The 21,004-nt window shown below is 49.1% G+C and overlaps 1 protein-coding gene across 1 annotated transcript in view; it reads left to right on the top strand.

The window, feature by feature from the left end:
• FBXL13 (F-box and leucine rich repeat protein 13) overlaps positions 1-21,004 on the top strand; it is a 1,354,404-nt gene that overhangs the window by 183,334 nt on the left and 1,150,066 nt on the right. The window contains exon 4 of the mRNA XM_078679367.1: positions 17,662-17,729. Within this exon, the coding sequence (XP_078535493.1) occupies positions 17,662-17,729 (68 nt within the window). The remainder of the gene's footprint in view (positions 1-17,661; positions 17,730-21,004) is intronic.

The raw sequence follows: 21,004 nt of genomic DNA, 5'->3' as shown, positions 1-21,004 counted from the left end.
TAAGTGAAGTTGAGCTGGGAGAGGGTTGACCAGCCTTGCGGGTCCCATAGGTGACAATACCGTTCCCATCTGGCTCACACTAGTGTTGAGGTGGGGACTTACCAGCAGGCGGTGGGGTTTCAGGGTAAAGCCTGTCCTTTTCAGACTTGGCAGCTTGTCTCCAAGAGATGGCAAAGATGGCGCTTTGATCCAGGTGCAGTACTGCAGTACAAATTTAGAAAAGTAAATGCGGAATAGGGGCTCTGGGCAGTTGCCTGGCCTGGTAGGAAAATAAGGCAAAATATTGCCTGGTTAAAGACTGTGATTGAGACACACTTGGCAAATCGACTGGGGGAAACTCCTAGTGGCCCTACAATACCTGCAAAATATTTAGTGCTGTAGATCAATAATCACAGGGTGAGAGGGAGCCCACACCAATGAACACTGAAGTGCGGAGCAATAGGGAAAGACCACACCGCCAGATTGCAATAGCAGAGTAAACTTGAAAAGTACACCTTCTTGAAAGATGATGGTGACTCATATCAGGTCAGGGAGAGTATTCTGCAGATACAGTGGGCAAATGCTTTTAAGCTGGGACTCTCCATTTAAGGTATACTGCAAACAGTTAGGGCCCTTAAGGAAAGGCTCTTGAACAAAAAGTTTACATTACTGCTGTTGACTTCAAACTCTTCTGGGATGACCTGCATAAGATTTCAGTCTGAGTGTGGAAGGTTGAGAGCAGGTCTACTGCAATGTAAGCTAAAGTGAAAGCCCTGAAGGTAGCTGTTACCAAACTGCCATGCCTTTCCATACACCTTGCGGCTAAAATTTAAGATGCTGAGGGCTGCTAAAGGTGTAATAATATACTTTTTGTTGGTGTCCCCAAGAGAGTAGAGGAGCAATGTGCTGAGCTGTTTTATGAACATCGGATTTTGGAAATTCTCTTGTCCCACTTTTCTCTGGCGGGTACACCAAACCCCAGTTCCCATGCCGAAACCTGTGGCTCCAACCGGGATGATCATTGTGCAGATTTTTAATTACCATTAGCCACATATTTTTCCACAGAAGTTCAGGACATCCGCCATCACATCAAAATCACCAGATCTTGATAACTTTGAAGGCCATCTCATATGATTGTATGTCAGAATATTATTCAGAGAAATTGTTGGAAAGGCGACCCCAGGGGAGACAGAAGGTGTCTGACTGTTCGCCCCGAGACCCACCTCTCTTTTTGGAACAGGCCGAGCGCCGTAGGGAGGCCTCCTTGGCGAGGCTTCTCTCCTACAATCGTAACAGCAGAGCAATCACACTACTTACAGATAGACGTCACACAGGAAGGATATTCACAAGAATCTTTATATAAGTAATCAAAGCAAGGTCTTGGCAGGCAAGCGGGCAAGGATCGAGGGATCCGTAAAGTCGTGGTCTCGGGGAAAGGGGGTAGCGGGACAGTCTTGGCACCTACTGGTGCGTGGATAGTTCAAGGGGTCAGGCCGCGACAGCGTCAGCAGGGCCTCGAAGGTGGTTCAGCTTGGTCAGGCCGCGACAGCGTCAGCAGGGCCTCGAAGATAGTTCAGCTTGGTCAGGCCGCGACAGCGTCAGCAGGGCCTCGAAGGTAGTTCCGCTTGGTCAGGCCGCGACAGCGTCAGCAGGGCCTCGAAGGTAGTTCCGCTTGGTCAGGCCGCGACAGCGTCAGCAGGGCCTCGAAGGTAGTTCAGCTTGGTCAGGCCGCGACAGCGTCAGCAGGGCCTCGAAGGTGGTACAGTTTGGTCAGGCCGCGACAGCGTCAGCAGGGCCTCGAAGGTTCCAGGTATAAGAGTTCGGATCAGGATCAGCCGCTACGAGGTCAGCAGGGCTTCGACTCCAGATACAACTGCCGTCCTAATCCAGGGCTGGCCCAGATATAGGACTGGAGGGCTTTGATGTCCGGACCCTCGCGCCTGGGGGTCAGAGGGGCCGGGATGAAGGTGTCCAGACACCCAGCAGGGGGGTGGAGCCAGCGCCCAGGGAGGCTGGAGGGCGATTGATACCAGGCGTCCGGGGGCGGCTGGAGGCCCATCGAAACTCTCCTCCTCCGGGATCTTGTCGAGTGGCCACTTTACCACCTAGGAGGATCTTGGTGCCTCAATGTCGGGGCTTTGCTGGGGCCGGGGCCCGGGATGGCTGCGGCCACGTGTTCGGGTCGTGATGGCCCCGAGATGGAGCCGGCCGGAAAGGGTGGCCTGGTCAGGTTGCCAGGCTGGCAGCGTTGGCGAGCAGGATCCGCCGGGATACCCGGGAGGGGTTGTAGGTGGCCGGGGAGGCTGCTCTCGCCGATGGTTCGTGAATGTGCGTGTCAGGGGGGTCGATAGTAGGTAAATGGAGGGCCGATGTCGTCCTGGGCCCTCCATGCGGAAGGGGTCAGACCACGCCACAAGGCCGTGTCCAACACACGTCCCCTCCAGCTGAAGGCGGGGAGAGTCACCCATCTTCCTGGGGGCTCTCCTCGTCGAGGCGGAAAAACCGGGACAGGCCATCAGCGTTGGCGTGGTCGCTGCCAGGGCGATGCTCCACAGTGAAATCCATGCCTTGGAGGGAGATGGACCATCGCAACAGTTTCGGATTTTCGCCACGCATCTGCATCAGCCACCTTAAGGGCCGGTGGTCAGTCTGCACCCGGAAGTGGGTGCCGAAGAGGTAGGGCCTGAGTTTCTTGAGGGCCCACACGACAGCGAAGGCCTCTCTCTCGATGGTGCTCCATCGCTGTTCTCGGGCCAGCAGCCGCCGGCTGATGAAGGCCACACGATGGTCAGTTCCCTCGGAGTCAATTTGCGACAGGACCGCCCCGATGCCGTGTTCCGAGGCGTCGGTCTGGACCACAAACTCTCGGCTGTAGTCGGGGGCCTGGCGCACAGGGGCGGTACACATGGCTGCTTTCAAGGTCTCGAAGGCCACCTGACACGCGGGTGTCCACTGCACTTTCTGGGGCCGGTTCTTCGAGGTCAGTTCCGTGAGGGGCCCCACAATGCTCCCATAGTTCTTGATAAAACGCCGATAGTACCCAGTGAGCCCCAGGAAGGCTCGGACGGCGGTCTGGTTGACCGGGGGCTCCCAGGCTACGATGGCGTCGATCTTGGGTTGGAGGGGAGCCACTTGGCCGCTCCCCACTTGGTGTCCCAGATAGGTCACGGACCCTTGGCCTATCTGGCATTTGCTGTCCTTCACAGTTAGCCCGGCCCGGCGGAGGGCTGTCAGGACTTCCCAGAGGTGGTTCAGGTGCTCGGCCCAGTGGAGGCTGTAGACCGCAATGTCGTCTAGGTAGGCGGCACTGAAGTCTTCTAGCCCCGCCAGTACTTTGTTTACTAGTCTCTGGAAGGTGGCCGGGCGTTTTTCATGCCGAAGGGCATCACTTTGAACTGGAAGTGGCCGTCGGGTGTGGAGAAGGCTGATCGCTCCTGGGCGCCAGGGGTGAGGCCGATCTGCCAATACCCGGCGGTGAGGTCAAAGGTACTGAGGTACTTGGCGACCCCCAGGCGGTCGATCAGTTCATCGGCCCGGGGGATGGGATGGGCGTCGGTTCTTGTAACAGCATTCAGTCCCCGGTAGTCGACGCAAAACCGGAGTTCTGGCGGGGTGCCAGGTGCGGCGGCCTTGGGGACCAGGACAACTGGGCTGGCCCAGGGACTGTCGGAGGGTTCGACCACCCCCAGGGCCAGCATCTTGGTAACTTCCGTCTGGATGCAGGCCCGAACTCGGTCGGGGACCCGGTAGGCCCGGTGTCGTACTGGCTGATTGTCCCCGGTGTCGACATCGTGGACACACCATTGGGTAACCCCGGGGGTGAGGGAGAACAGATCTGTGAATTGTCCCAACAGTTCTTGGCAGTCTCGGCGCTGTGCGGGGGTCAGGTCGGGAGAGAGAGAGATCCCTTCGACGGAGCCGTCCTTCTCAGTGCACTTTAGGAGGTCGGGCAAGGGCTCGGAGTCGTCTTCGGTCCCATCGTCGGTAGCTAGCAGCAGGCTCAGTTCTGTGCGGGCGAAATGAGGTTTGAGCCGGTTGGCGTGCAGAACCCGGAGGGGGTTCCGAGGAGACTCCATGTCCACGAGGTAAGTGACGGGGCTCTTGCGCTCGATCACCTTGAAGGGCCCCGACCATTTGTCCTTGAGGGCACATGGTACGACCGGGGACATGACCCAGACCCGCTGGCCCGGCTCGAACTCGATGGAGGAGGAGTTCTGGTCATACCAGCGTTTCATGTCCTCCTGACTGGCCTCCAGGTTGGCCTCCGCAAGGGCCCGGAACTTCCGAGTCTGGTTTCGGAGGGTCAGGAGGTACCGGTAGACATCCGGTGGTGCGTCTTGGACTGTAGTTTCCCAGCCTTCTTTGACCAGGCTGAGCGGACCTCGGACAGGGTGTCCGTACAAGAGTTCAAAGGGGCTGAACCCCAGGGATTTCTGGGGTACCTCCCGATAGGCAAACAGGAGGCAGGGCAGCAGGACATCCCATTTGCGTCGTAGTGGCTCTTCTAGGCCCTGGATCATCCCCTTGAGAGTCCGGTTGAACCGCTCCACAAGTCCATTCCCTTGGGGATGATACGGGGTGGTGAACTTATATGTGACCCCACACTGTTGCCACAGGGACCGCATATACTTCGATATAAAGTTGGTGCCCCGATCGCTCACGACCTCTCGGGGGAATCCTACTCGGGAGAAGATCCCCGTCAGGGCTCGCCCCACCACGGGAGCGGTGATGGTTCTGAGGGGGATGGCCTCAGGATAGCGGGTGGCGTGGTCCACCAGGACAAGTATGAAGCGATGCCCTTGCGAGGTTTGAGGGTCCAGGGGCCCCACAATGTCTATTCCCACTCGCTCGAAGGGGGTGGTCACTACTGGAAAAGGTTGGAGCGGGGCCTTCACCTTCCCCCCGCTCTTTCCGCTGGCTTGGCATGTCGGGCAGGTGCGGCAGTGGTTATGTACATCGTTGCGCATTTTGGGCCAGTAAAAATGGGTCACCAGGCGGCTGTAAGTTTTGTCCTGCCCCAGGTGCCCGGCGAGGGGCACATCGTGCGCCAGGTTCAAAAGGAAGTCTCTGAATCGCAGGGGAACCACTAGCACTCGGCTGGCCCCCAGCTCGGCAATTTTCTGTTCACTGTATAGGAGGTCGTGGTCCCAGTAGACCCAGTGGGACCCTGAGGTGTCCCCGGTAGCTTGGGCAGCGGCTTGTTGGCGGGTCCCCTCGAGGGAAGGGCAGGTCTTCTGTTCCTGCCGAAACTGTTCTCGGGTGGGACCACCCTCTTGGCGCCATTGGGCGAGTTCGGGGATGTCGCTGAGCTCATGGTGGTTTCCGGGCTCCGATGGCCTGGTCTCGGAGTCACATTCTTCATGGATGGCAGGGGGTGGTGGCTCGGGCCACTCCGGCTCTTCGGTCGGGGTGGCCTCGGTCGTTGCCGGGGCTCGGGCCGCCATAGATCGGGTCGTCGCACAGACCCACTCGGGTAGTCCCATCATTCCTAGGTGCTCTCGCCGCTCGACTTGGGCCCAGGGAGAGCTCTCGAGGTCGTTCCCAAGGAGGCAGTCCACGGGGGCGTCGTCCCGGACGGTCACCTTGAGGGTGCCCGACACTCCCCCCCATTCGAAGGGAATTCGGGCCATCTGGCATAGAGTTTCAGAGTTGTCGGCGGCCCTCACGGGGCATCGTACGTTCGGGATGATCTGTTCGGGGGTCACCAAGTGGCAGCGGACGGCCGTCACACTGGCTCCCGTGTCTCGGAGGGCTTCGGTCCGTCGTCCATTGATGTGTACCCACTGATGGTATTTTCGAGTGTTGCTCGGTAGCGGGGCCTGGGGGACCAGGTCTCTATTGCCCAGGCAGGCTAGGGCCATGGCGGCCGGTTCATACTCGGTTTGACCTTCCTCGTAGACCTCTACGTCTTCTTCTCCCTCCTCTCCCAGGGCTGCAGCAGCGAACTGGCGGGTCGGAGGCCCAGTGGTGCCGGGGCGCTGGTTCATGGGGCAGATGGGGTCATTGGCATAGTGACCGGTCCGCTGGCATCTGTGGCAAGTAATGTTCGGGTGGGGCCCCGGCCGTGCTGGGGGGGTCCCTCCTCTGATCAGGGACGGCGAAGGGTTATTCGGGGGGGACCCCTGAGGGGGGCCCCGGCCCGGGGCCGGCGGGAAGCTTCGGCTCTGGTTCTGTCCTCCTCCGCCTCCACGCTGGCGGGGGTGCCCCCGGCCGCCCTGTCCTGTTTCTCCTATCGGTGTTCGGGGGACCCGGGTGCTCACCCATCGATCCGCCTCGACGGCGAGTTTCCGGGGCTCGGTTAGCTTGCTGTCGAGCAGATGCTGTCTGAGCTCGACAAAGCAGTTGTTGGAGAGGTGCTCCCAAACGATGAGGTCGAACAGCTGCTCGTAGGTGGACACTTTGCTGCCCTTTATCCATCCTTCCAGGGCCCTGCTATAAAAGTTCACGTACTCGACCCACGTGGTACCGGGGATTTTCTTGCAGTCTCTGAATCTCTGCCGGTACATCTCGGGGGTGAGGCCATACCGGACGAGCAGGGCCTCCTTCATGTGGTCATAGGAGGACATTACGTCGTCGGCCAGCTCCACCAGGGTGTCTCTTCCTTCGCTGACGAATCTCCCCCATAAGCCGGCACCCCAGTCTTTTCGCGGAATGCGGTGCGCGGTCATGGCAACTTCGTACGCCTTGAACCATTGCTGGATATCGTCATTCTTGTAGTACTCCTTGACGATATCCTTCGGGATGTGGACCTTTGGGTCGGCAGGAGGTGGAGGGTTCCGGGCTACCGCGGCGCCAGCCTCTTCGAGTTTGGCTTTGATCTCTAGTTCTTTGAGGCCACGCTCGTGTTCGTATGCGAGTTTTTTTTCTTCCAATTCTCTTTGCCGCCGCCTTTCTTCCAGATCTCCCTCTAATCGCAGTTGTTCAGGGCCATTTTCTTTTCTGCTAATTGGAGTTCTCCGTCCAGCCGGAGTCGGGCGAGCTCTAGTTCATGGAGCCGACTCCTCTCTCGCTCCCGGGCGTCTTCGTGGGAGAGGCCCGGGTCCCTGTTGGCGGTTCTTTCCTCTATGGGGGCTATGACGGTACTCACGGGTACTTCTCGGACAATGTCATCGTTCGTTTGGGGTGGGGTCTCTCTGGTCTCCACCCAGGTTTGCAGTGCTTCTTTGAAATCGTCCTTTGTGCTTAGTCCGGTGGTAGCGATACCCAAGTCTTTGCAAAATTGTTTAAGTTCTTTATGGGTATACTCCTCTAACAGGTCTTTCTGGAATTCTGCAGTGGTTCCGGCTTCCTTAGTAGTCATCGTGGCTGTGGGTCTCTGTCAGTAGTGACGTGTTACTCGCTGTACGATTTGCGCGGGCTCGGATCCCGTCGCTTGCCACCAATGTTGGAAAGGCGACCCCAGGGGAGACAGAAGGTGTCTGACTGTTCGCCCCGAGACCCACCTCTCTTTTTGGAACAGGCCGAGCGCCGTAGGGAGGCCTCCTTGGCGAGGCTTCTCTCCTACAATCGTAACAGCAGAGCAATCACACTACTTACAGATAGACGTCACACAGGAAGGATATTCACAAGAATCTTTATATAAGTAATCAAAGCAAGGTCTTGGCAGGATAGCGGGCAAGGATCGAGGGATCCGTAAAGTCGTGGTCTCGGGGAAAGGGGGTAGCGGGACAGTCTTGGCACCCACTGGTGCGTGGATAGTTCAAGGGGTCAGGCCGCGACAGCGTCAGCAGGGCCTCGAAGGTGGTTCAGCTTGGTCAGGCCGCGACAGCGTCAGCAGGGCCTCGAAGATAGTTCAGCTTGGTCAGGCCGCGACAGCGTCAGCAGGGCCTCGAAGGTAGTTCCGCTTGGTCAGGCCGCGACAGCGTCAGCAGGGCCTCGAAGGTAGTTCAGCTTGGTCAGGCCGCGACAGCGTCAGCAGGGCCTCGAAGGTGGTTCAGTTTGGTCAGGCCGCGACAGCGTCAGCAGGGCCTCGAAGGTTCCAGGTGCAAGAGTTCGGATCAGGATCAGCCGCTACGAGGTCAGCAGGGCTTCGACTCCAGATACAACTGCCGTCCTAATCCAGGGCTGGCCCAGATATAGGACTGGAGGGCTTTGATGTCCGGACCCTCGCGCCTGGGGGTCAGAGGGGCCGGGATGAAGGTGTCCAGACACCCAGCAGGGGGGTGGAGCCAGCGCCCAGGGAGGCTGGAGGGCGATTGATACCAGGCGTCCGGGGGCGGCTGGAGGCCCATCGAAACTCTCCTCCTCCGGGATCTTGTCGAGTGGCCACTTTACCACCTAGGAGGATCTTGGTGCCTCAATGTCGGGGCTTTGCTGGGGCCGGGGCCCGGGATGGCTGCGGCCACGTGTTCGGGTCGTGATGGCCCCGAGATGGAGCCGGCCGGAAAGGGTGGCCTGGTCAGGTTGCCAGGCTGGCAGCGTTGGCGAGCAGGATCCGCCGGGGTACCCGGGAGGGGTTGTAGGTGGCCGGGGAGGCTGCTCTCGCCGATGGTTCGTGAATGTGCGTGTCAGGGGGGTCGATAGTAGGTAAATGGAGGGCCGATGTCGTCCTGGGCCCTCCATGCGGAAGGGGTCGGACCACGCCACGAGGCCGTGTCCAACAGAAATATTACGATTCATCTTAATGGTAGAGAATATTATATGACAATAAAAACTTGAAAATTACCGCGAAAAACAAGATATACAGTAATAGAGATACTACCAACTGATATTGAATAAATATATAAAAGCCCATTTCAAAAAACATTTTACATATTAAGTATGGGAAAGTAAAGTGGGAGGAGTGGGAGAGAGAAGCGGGGGGCAAGGATTCAGTGCCACAGAAGTATATACATAGATAATAAACTACTGAACTATACTAGTCAACTGAACATCCAGAAATAAAAATAGATATATTCAAAGCAATTTCAATAACCAACTAAATGACCAAGGGGAACAATGGAAAGGAGTAAACAGCATGTTTAGAGTGGTTTTAAATTCTATGAAACAATACCATCTGTTATTTCATTTGTTGTTACTAATGGTATTTAAGAAGGTGGTAGCAAGTAACCAAAATAATTCGTTGTTATCCTTATAACCGGTAGAGGACATATAAGCTTTATCCAATCTATGAAGAGAATAAATACAATGTCACCAAGTTTTGTATGAAAGGGCAGAGGAACTTTTCCAATTCAACTTAATCTGTTGAAAGGCATCAGAAAGTAATAAATCGAACACTTTGTTTTTGAATAAAATAGGAGCATCATCAACATCAATCAGGCTACCAAGAAAAAGAAAAAAGATAGAATTTTAAAGATATAGGGAGAATGAAACTTGTTATTAATTTGATGCCAAACCCTGTGCCAAAAGGAAAGAGTGGGAGGGCACCAAAACAGCATATGCATTAAATGACTAGTGGGAGATTCACAGGACCAGCATTTGCCGGTGTTTCCTTGGGAAAATGTAGCCAGACTAGAAGGGGTAATATATACCCATTATAGATAAAGAATAACATTTGTTTTGTATTAGCTGGGATGGAAGTTTTATAGAATTTCTCCCAAATGTTAGAGGATACTGAAAAAATCCTAATCTGCGCCCGTAGTAGTTCTACCTTGGATTCTTCTCTCAAAGAGCCTACAGGGGAAAGACATTTATAAATCTGGGATTCCTTTTTGTAAGAAGTTGGAATGTCTACCATGGTTTTGTCTGAAGAGGTTGAGGGGGTTTTGCCTTCCAAAGAGAGAAACACATCTAGTAATATATTCATTAAAAGGGTACAGTGGGATAAGAAAGGAGTTGGGACATTTAAAGGATTTCTGAAATTGAGAGAATGAAAGTGGTTCATTGTGCTTAAATAGATCGGCAACACAGACTATACTCCTACTTCTCCTGGACCTCCAGGAGAGGAATTGTTTTTTATATTTGATTAACTTATACCACAGAGGAGACTGTAAGAACTCATCCCGTGAAGTGATAATAGATTACAAACATGGTTTTAGTAAACAACAAGTATGTTTGAAGAGTGGAGAGAATGTCAAATTAGAAGGGGAGGATAAGGAGAGAACTTCCTTTAGAGTAAAGAGGACAATCATCGACTTCACCACCACCAGCCACAGCGGGGGGAAAAGGGGATAGATAATTCAATTTGGAGCCAAAGAGCCACTTGTAACCAAAAGCCATGATGGCATCGACGGAAATCAGGAAAGTTTACTCCACCAGTTGACTTAGATCTTTTGAGTTTAGATAATGATATTCTTGACTTCATGTGTTTGAGAAAGAAGAGAGTCAATTTATATGGCTGGTGTTTGGGGTACCAAAAGTTGGACTCACTGCAGCGCATTGAGAATGGTTTTACATCAGGCTACTGGCAGCTCCTATAAACCCCACAAACTTTATTTGTCATGAAGATTTGGGCTTATGCTTTGTAGAGGGCCAGATAAAAATGGCCCCACTTTTATAATGGAGCAAATGTTAGCTGAATCCTGAAACATAACTGGTGAGAATGTGCATTGCAGATTGCCTATCCTTACAAATTGTGAATACGATAACGTGGTTGGTGTTTGTAAAAGCACGTTTTGTTAAAATAGGACTCCCTGAAATGTTTACACATCTCTCACTGATTCAGGGGGATACAAAAGATATTGTGAAATCTCGCCACACAGAGCTCTGTATGAATGAAAGGCTACGCAATGTGCTGAGATTGAAGACTGTGGAGGTGTATGTCATGGTCAATTACACCGAACCATATCTTGGTTTGAGAATCCAACCCATCGTTTTGTCTAACATCTTTTAGTCTACATCTCATATATTTTAAAGTGCCTTCCCCATTGAAGGCAAATGGAAACACGCATTACCACCATGCCACTGTAGCCTTGTTTTAAAGCAAAGCACTGGCCAATTTACTCTATTTTTCTCACTATACTCAAGCCCCAGAACTGTCTTTTTAGCACCTTTATTTTGCACCAGGCTGGTTTTAAACAATTTCCTTCTGCCATGGAGTTTTTACAAAAAATTTCCTTGACAGACATGTGTCCAGCAGTTCTGAATTTTATTAAGAGTGCATTACAACTGAGAAACCAATATGAACAGGTAACCCTCTAACTGATTGTAAATCACGCTTCAGGCTGGTTTTTATATTTCTTATTTTATATTTACTTATTTATTTTTAGCTACTTGATCATGTTTTAACACTGGAACTGAAAAGAATCAAAGACATATTTGATCTTGTTTTATTGTATTAAAACATGCCAGATAAAAAGATTTTGGTCTAAAATCAATTTTTTGGGGAAAACAGATTAGGAATATGGACTGGTATCATGGACGACAAAAAATAATAACATTGGGGAAATCTTCATTAAAGATTCTATTTTATTCTAGCTTTCTTTGAGATTAATACGCACCGTTTGCGCATTGGTGAACCATATACCTATGTATTTGATCTTAGAATAGGTGCAAAGAAACACAGAGGGTCTAAAGGAAGATTGAGGGATTTATTTCATATCCAGGGACTGCTGAGAAAGATATATTTCAGTTAGAAGAGCAGACATAGTACTATCAGGATTTGAAATAAAGAAAAGTACTTAATCCCCATAGGAGAAACACAAAATTGATAAATTATGGTGAATACAAGAAAGAAAAGGCTCCAGCGCCAAATGAAGTGATAGTGGCGATAAAGGGCAACCTTGACAAACTCTGTAAATTATGCAGAGGTTTGTCTAATAATCAGTACGGACGCTCTAGGGGAAGCATACAATGAAGAAATCATGGATATGAAATAAGGACCAAAACCATGCCATCTGAGAGAATGAAGCAAGAAATCCCAGTTAATTCTATCAAAGGTCTTCTCAGCATACACATCAGCACCAGTGAACACATATGTCTAGGATTATGCATGCTACACAGTCTGGTAGTCAACAAAGCTGTAAGTTCTCACACACTGTTTCCAAAACATGGACCCAGAATTCCTCCCAGCCAAACTTCCTAAATATGAGCCAACTCCCACTCTGTAGTCTATCAACTCCCTCTTAAATTTCAAGATACTTTCTAGAAAAAAATTAATAGGAGGCGGATCTTCTCATTCTTACATGTGGACCTACAGAACTCCCTATTATCTGTACAGCAAAGGAGCATTTGACTTTCAGAAAAGGTTTCTAAACTACTCTATAAACCCCCTTCCTAACATCCTGTGTAGAGCTCCCCAGCAGACCCTAATAATTACTCAGACATTGTTCACCTGTTTTCCAATATATACTTACTGTTTCTCACTTTTCACATTGATTGAATACTCTATGTACCTTACCAAACGCCTTTTTGCAATGTACACAAATATTCCCTCATGCTATCGACTTGATCACAACTGTTTAAGTAACGTCTACAAACACATTTACATCACACTTCAACACCCATGACTCCATATAATATACATAGCATCTCATACTTACCACACTTTCTTTCTACCCTTGCTCACCTCCCACTGACCCCTGTGGGATTACACTAATTTGTACACGGGTACAAGATATCAACAGAGCTCTCAATATTTGCACATGTAACACCAACCTTCACAGGACCTACAACGGTGCTATACCGTCCCCTCATCCACTTTGGAAGCCATTTCACTTGTGCCATCTACCCGCACCCCTCCAACTACAATCCTCTCCAATTCGCTGTTTTACTGCCTACCTACTGTTATCAATCATCCCGTTGCTTCTCTATTGTAATTGCACTCCCAGTATATCAAAATCCCTCTTTTTATTCGACCCTCCACTGTGCAACCCCCCCTTTACTCTCTCACCTCCCCACCTGTTCACCCTTTATCATTTCCCCACTCACGACACACTTTCGTCTACATCTCCTCACCGTGCATAGATCCCTACTCTTAATCTTCGTCACCCACCTCATACACCTTCTTCCTCCTACTCCTATCTGCTCACATCTTCCCTTCACCTACACACCTTCCCACCTCAACCCACCTGAACTCTACCCTGTCTTCCATCCTTTCCTCCCCAGTACACCCTCTTCTTTACCAACCCTATCTGCTCACTCTGTAAGATTCTGACAAAGATAAGGCAAGGCTTAAATAATCTGCACCCCAACTGCAATATATTCTAGAAACAACCCTAACATTCTTTATCTTCACCCAGATTTGGTGGCAAGTCACAATCCCCTGCTTCACTCCCACTTTCTTTTATGGTACTCAATGAAACGGAACTCTAACATCGAACACAACACCACTCTTGTTTTTGATGGGCATGGTCTGTCCAAGGATACCCCAATCTCGTCCGCCTCTGTAGGCAAACCTGCAACGCAGACACATATGTCTGCAAATTAAATAATAAAAAGAACAATGTCATAAATTCACCCCAGGACAGAGTACTGGGACTAAATCCATCGTTTTTTTGCTCACCGTGCCATTCCAGTTTGGACCCAGCCATATGCAAATCAGTCTTGACCCTGCGTCCAATGGGAACAGTTCAGCCCGAACTACCAGGCCAGGTCCTCCCTGGACTGGAAACAAGCATCCTAGGACCGGTTTCGGGCTTTCAGCCCTCATCAGCCAGGATAGCTTGACTTCAGTGGCATGGAGAGCACAGGACCCACGTCTGGGCATACCCGTCCCACTCGGGGTGACAAATGAAAAAAGAACAATTGATGGACAGAATGCAGAACAATGTCATACATTCACCCCAGTACAGAGATCTGGGCCTAAATCCATCGTTTGTTTGCTCACTATGCCATTCCAGTTTGGGACCAAGTACCAGTGCTATAGGTAGACCATGGTACATTATGTAATGTTAGATTACAGTTCAACTCTTGAGGATTTTGGTAGTAGAGGCTCTGAGGAAGTTACCTCAAATGAAACCTTATCCATTTGGATGGCTGATTTGACTTCAGTTATGTAGCAACACTCTGTGACTGCATGCTCATTTTAGCAGCTTGTGATTTTTTGAATAACTTCACAGAGCTTTCATTTGTGTATTATGACTGATGCCACACTTAGTATTCATTGGTGTAAAATCACTTCACCTAGCAGGCCTTTCCACACCGTCCTTTCAGGTGAATGTTTGGATTGGTAGAGCGAGGAGGATAGAAAACTTCTACTTACCTTGTAAATCACTAACAAAGAACCGCCTAAGAATTTCCTGCATATTAATAAGTGCTGCTCATTCGTATACCTTTCCTTCCTGCATCTTCAAGATCAGCCTTATCTGGAGGCGCTTATTTTTGACGAATGCTTAAATGATGCAAACACGTAAGTTTACCGCGTCCGCAGAAATTTTTCCAGGGGGGGGCAAAATGATAACGTCATCACCATCCTCCGACATGATGTGTGCCAGGTGGGGCACAAGAAACACTGGGGCGCAGGAGGAGCCATGGGGGGCAGGAAGCAGGCCGCATATGATCTCATACACCATAGGGTTGTTGTGCCACAGCCATCTCTTTCTTTTGTGGCACCCCAAAATCCATACCTGCCCCGGTCCCTAAAATTACCCCCTAGCACCCCAAAACCCATACCCACCCTGAACCCTAAAGTTTCCACCCTTGCATCCCAAAACCAATACCCACCCTGAAGCCTAAAATTACCCCCCTGGTACCCCAAAACCCATACCCACCCTGCACCCTAAAATTATCCCCCTGGCACCCCAAAACCCATACCCACCCATACCCCTAAAATTGTCCCCCTGGCATCCTAAAACCCATATCCGCCCTGAACCCTAAAATTTCCACCCTTGCAACCCAAAACCCGTACCCGCCCTGAACCCTACAATTACCCCCCTGGTACCCCAAAACCCATACCCACCCTGCACCCTAAAATTATCCCCCTGGCACCCCAATCCCTAACCCACCGTGAACCTTAAAATTACTCCCTGGCACCGGGCCCTCTCTGAAAATGCGAGCTGGAGGTGACGTTAAGTGTGAAAGCACCAAGGTATGAACAGGGAAAAGAGGCGGGAAGGGGTGGACGGCAGGTAGAGGGTCAAAGGGGGCACTGGCTCTCAGAGAGGTGAGATGGGGCGGGGAGCAGCCCGAGGACAAAAACAACACCAGAGCAAGAGGCAGACGCTACTCTTTTATTCAAATGTGACTATTCTTTCTGTTTAGTAATTTACTTAACAGCAACTGTTCTAGGCACTCCATCACTATAATCCAATAATTATTTGAAAAGACTTTGCCTCACTCTTGTTATTGTGTCAGAGCGCTCTATAAAGTCCGAGGTCTCCTGGCGCTTCTGACTAAATTATAAGATGGAGGTGGGGGGCAGAGGGTACTCAGAAGGATCTAGAAAAGAGCAGAGTCTCCAGGTGTTGTCTAGATGTGGCGTGCGATGTGATGCAGAGGAGTTCACCTAGAAGAGAGTGCCAAATGGACGGTGCAGGAAAATGAAGCCCGCGTCTTGTCCTACTGAGCCCTGAAATGCAGAGGAGCTTCAGAATAGAACAGAGAGTGCAAGCTGGAGAGGAACCGTGGCTGGAGCACCATGTGTAATGCATAGTGGCATGGGCCTCCGCAGGGGGCAGGGCCGGTTTTAGCGCTGGTGGCACCCCGTGCTACAATGTTAGTTGGCGCCCCCAATGACCACCTCCACCACGGATTCTCTCACTAGCACCCTTTAACAGTGACCAAATCTCCATAACCACTCTCTCTCAGATGCACTGAATTCGTTATATAGCGCTACTCATACCATTAAAGTATGTCAGAGCACTTTGTAATCCACACACATTACACAGACAATCAATCATACTTGTGTAAATCAGTGTATAAGAAATGTTACATAAGCCAAAGGACAAAGGGGCATAATATCAAGGCCTAACGATATTTTTATCGCCGCGTTTGCGTCGATAAAAATATTGCTTTATTTACAAGAGCACGCTAACGCGTGTTCAATGGGATTAGCGCTGGTTTCAACATCGCATCGCCTTGCATCGCTAATGTATGCAAGGGAGGCATGCCCCATGAAACAACATTGGGTATCATTCTCTCTATTTCCAAGTGTATCGCTAACACACATAGCGATATTATAATCAGGGCTAACTGGGTTTTTCGACAGTTTGTAACGCCTGCTATTTTCCTTATTAAGCCATATCTATAATGGGATATGGATTGTTATGCTGAGTCCATGTCTCCCATTATACATTAGGTTTTCCCTAACACGGTTTTCTATCGCTGAAATTCTGGCGATTTCGACTCTTTCCGCCGCTTTTGCCTGGATTTCTATCGCCTGGGTGATGCGCCTTGCTGATAGCGCGCTCACCAGGCAATAGAATCCGGCGATATGCGGCGTTAATTTTTTGCACGCTACACACGGCCAGCGATGATATGCCCCATAAAGTGTAGGAGTAACATGTCATCCATACTGGTAGGCAGTATAGTTTAGGAGTGCTTGGTGTGGAGAAGCACAAACTCAGACTCGAAAAAGAAACAGCATAGTTGGGAGTTTTCTTTAATAAGAAGAATCAATTTCTATACAAATTAACCCTTGTTGCAACATTAATCAATGTTCTATACTTAGCAGGGTGTATGCACTTCAATAATGAAAGTTAATACCTCACTATTCTATATTAGGACTTTAAGTTATAAATTGCAAGTAAGAAAAGGATGGCTCTTTTAAAAGCAGTAACCTGCTGATCCATTTACATTAAATGCACTCTTTAATCTACTTGGTACACGTTCTTTGCAGCAGGCATTTTAACCCTCTCTACTACCTTCACATACATCAAAAAACCTCAACTACACAAAAATCTGATCTCTGGCCAGGAAGAACATTAATCTCAGGAGTTATCTTGACATTTTTGTGAGGCCCTGTAATTGCAGGAGGAAAGGAACGCCCAGCAGGTGCTTTTAAAATCATAATTAAGTTGTAAACACGGCGCCCCCAAGAAGCCAGCACCCGGTGCGACGGCACCGGTCACACTGCCCTAGAGCCGGCCCTGGCAGGGGGGCAAGGAGGGGCACTCCGGGGGGGGAGGGGGGCAAGCGCCCCTCCTTGCCCCCCCCCCCCCCCGCGGACCCCCATGGTAAGGATCCCAAGTCAAGGGGATGAACTTGCATTGATTTAACATCCAATTGTTTCTTGGTGGGCCCGTCTTCACATTGGGAAGAGATTTCAAAGCCAAGACTCAGCTCGAAACGTTTCAAAGTTTTGATGTTGCAGCTTCCTTGAGCAAATCTAACTTCTCCATCTTTTGACAAAGCACCGGATTACAAATCACCTCAATTATATTCTTACAGTTTTGGTGAGGTTATTGCAGTAATAATGGGTGGAGGACCTGCCCGGTGAGTGTGCAGTTCATCAAGTAAATGGTAGGAACTGCTTTTTTTAATCAGTTTTTCGCTGCCAATGCTTGGGATTTGCCATTCGAGTTCTTACTCGGCAGTCAGCCAAGCGTGGTCGTGGATGGTCTGTAAACAGATGAGTCGATAAGCACCAGGTCAGTTGCGTCATTTATGTCGACAATGTCCTATTTCAAAAACGCCTGTACCATCACATATGAATCTGTAATGGAAAATGACTAATGTTGTGGGCACTTCAACTGATGTATTAAAGACTGTATGTACCATTGTACTTCTACTGGTGAAGTCATTTCTCCGTGTGTGTACCCTCGAGTTCCAGCTGGCCAGTAGATGGAATGTAAATACAAATGATCAGAGTGTAATGGAGTGCTTTCATTCTTTTCTCTTGACTGACAGTTTGTTATTTTCTTGTAGCTGTCACCGGAGTTGTTTGACAAAGCTTATACGTTTTACAGCAATAACCTACAGAAAATGTGCTTTGAGTAAGTATCCGTCGGTTAATGTTGAAGTGTTTTTGTGCAAAAATCTGTTTCGTTCTGTTTTTGGACTTTTACTTTGCAGGTAACATACTATAGAAATTATTATACGTTCTGTCTAGTTTGACTTTGCTTGTTTGTCCTGTAATAAGATTGGTTCGACCTGTTACGGGTTATTCAATAGTACAAATATTTTACTAGCATTTTGTTCACCTTGGGTTCAAAGCACAGTGGTGGAGCAACACTGTATATGCAGTTGAAAACAGAAAGTTGTAGTCTATGCAACACTATGCCCCTTGAACTGTGACCTTTAAGCACTAGCAGTAATAAAGTTCCCCTCTCCTTGCGCATTCTCCAAGTAAGGCTCAGCTCAGTGTTTTTACACAGGTCGAGCTGTACAAAGTATGCCTTGTCATTTCTCCGTGCTGTGACTTGCTTTGTTAATGGCACGGGCACAGTCACATTAGCATAGGTATCGCTTTTTTTCAATTTCTCATATTGTCCCAAGAAGTGGGCACTTGTGATTGACACCAGCATCTCTCCACGCGTCAGTGTGATCATGGGCCTGAGATGTGTGTCAATTCTTGAAAGAAAGCAAACAAGAAAGATAATTGCTGCTTGGCAATGATGATACCACTCGCCAGACACTCACTCACATCAACGGGGAGCAGTGGGGATCACAAGAGTGTAAAAGCCGTGCCAGGCACAAGTATAACACACAAATCAGACACTTCCACCTGGGTTCCTAGACAGAGAATAGAGACTGTTGAGTTCTAGCCTGAGTATGTTCATCCCTCTTTTATTTTGGTCTCCTGCCCTTAGGTGTTTTTCGTTTACTTCTGTTGTTTACCATAGAGGTGCTACACCATACGTAAACTCAACCCATGTAAGGGGAAGTTTATTTGCAAATCTTATAGCAAGTAACCCATTGCCTCGTATGGCTTGGCTTCTTTGCAGTAGCATGTACCCCATTGCCTCCTATGACCTGGTTTCTTTGCAGTTTCAGCTTTATCGACAGTAATTTTGGACATGTCAGGGTGTAAGTAGTAATCTATAGGATACAAGTTCTTTCACCAGCTGTGCTTGGGTGTTTAGGAACAGGATATTCATGTTATCGCCATGCGGGAATCCTCTGGATCCCAATCTAATATACAAAGGGAGGTTCCTATAGTTTGGAAAGCCTCTGAAAACCCCTTTAAATTGCCATCAAACTCATAGACTGTCACAAAGTGATTGAATCTACTGAGATCCAGGCAAGCGTGGTCCTTCTTCACAGTCAGAAGGAAAATAATAGAGAAGGCAGATGACACCATGTTGCTGTCGCACACCTTGTGATGCGCTAAATCCCATGGTTTGGGACCACAAAATGTTGTTTGACACGTATTAAGTTCATTTTGCCATTCAGTAAAGCTTTTGTGGTTTGTAAAATGGATTTAACCACTCAATCTAAACAGTAAATAGTAGGGGGACTGAAAGGGACATCCTCTTCTTTTTGTGATTCACAATGAGATTTATCAGTGGTTTGGAATCGTAGCTGCAACCCATTGAAATCTTACTGACTCTCGAAGGACGTGATAATCACAGTCCAGATGGAGGAAAACAGATTTTGTAGAAAGGCCCTGTTGGCTCCCATCTCGTCTTCTACTTACATTTGTCATAGAAAAATAGGCATCACATACATTGAGGACTACATCAAGACTCGACTGATGTTCTGGCTTGGCCTGCTATTTGGAATAATGAGAAAGCATGTCTAACCAGGGATATCATTAATGATCGTCTTAAATCTGAGAACGGGCTCAATATTCCCTGCCTTGCCAGCGTAAGTCCGCATTTTCTTCAGTTAATCTTGAACAGATTCTTACAGATCCACTCAATAACTTGGATATTAAGAAAAAACAGTTCCGCCAGGTATTATACGATCAGGTTGTTGTTAATATACTACAAAAGGAATCTGTGAAGAAGAGTGTGGCAATTTAGATGTTGTTTACCCCTCCAGTTAACATGGCAACGTATTTGACTAGAGTTAAAGGGCGATGGGAACAAAGCCTTTTGATTCGATAGAGGGCGGGCTCAGCAAAATATTGGTTATGTTTCTCATTAGGTTTTATTGTTAACTTGGATTCCATACCATGTCCTTGTGATGGTAATTCCGGACAATCTAGGTCACATTTTATGTTCTTGCGTGGGATTTATTTGGTGTGTTTTAAACATTTTCTGGCTCCCTTTTTAAAGGAAAGAGGAGTCAGACACCTGAAAGATGCATTAGAATTGCTTTTTCATCTGGTTATGAAGACAAAACCATTTGTCTAGCTGCCTTTCTGAAAGTAGCTGTAAGAGCACGTTGCTCAATGACTGCGGTATAGGTCCGATGTATGATTATGCACTTTATGCACTTTTGCCTGGGGGTGCATTTTAATTATTACATGCCATGTTTTGTATGTTTTTATGATCACCTTTTAAAATAATGGATTGTATGATTTTAATTGTACTTTTATGGATACAACATGTATTCGAATAGAGAAATTGAAATAAAATGAATCACATTTGCAATGGGTACAGCTTCCCCTTTGGTTATCATATCAGACAGCCTTGGGTGGTGCAGGAGGTACTCAAATGGCAGTGCCCAAGCGAAAAACTTTTTTTAAGCAGCACTGGGTCCTTGCCTCCTCCCAATGCTTTTGTGCCCCGCTGACACACTCCGTGCACGGTGTGCTCTTTGGGCATCAGGTGAGAGACTCCTCTCTCCAGGCAGCCCCCTTAGGCAGTTGCAAAGTCCAAAAGGGTGTAGTGGGGGATTCAGAAAGGCACACGCTCTGATGCCACCATCTTAGCCCCTCTCTTCTCTGATGTGGATTGCATCCATCCCACTCATGTGTCTTCAGCACTGCCCAGACACCTCGCCACTGTGCTGCCCATTAATGTGTATTAGGCAACCACCAGTCCACTGTCCCTTGGAGACAAGATGTATGGTGACGGCCTTGAGAGGCCCCCATCAGGAGGGAACTTCGGATTGCTGCAAAGGAGTGTCCGAACTCTGCCGGCAACTTGATTATTTTTTAGTTTTGAGATCCCCATAGATGACTGTAGATGTGATACACTCTGCTGCAATAATTGGACCCGGACCACCATCACCAGATCATAAAGGCTGCCTCTGTCTCAGAACTTCTAGGACAGTCCCCTGAGCAGGTCGGATAGATTTTACTCTTAATCTTGGGGTTAGCATTCCTTTGTGTTCTTGCTGGAAATCAACATTTTCCCCCAGTCTTTATCACTAATTTCAG

The sequence above is a fragment of the Lissotriton helveticus genome, chromosome 1_1, assembly GCF_964261635.1.
Source record: "Lissotriton helveticus chromosome 1_1, aLisHel1.1, whole genome shotgun sequence".
Taxonomy (NCBI): domain Eukaryota; kingdom Metazoa; phylum Chordata; class Amphibia; order Caudata; family Salamandridae; genus Lissotriton; species Lissotriton helveticus.
The sequence above is the reverse complement of the archived record's forward strand: the minus strand, read 5'-3'. Positions and strand labels throughout refer to the sequence as shown.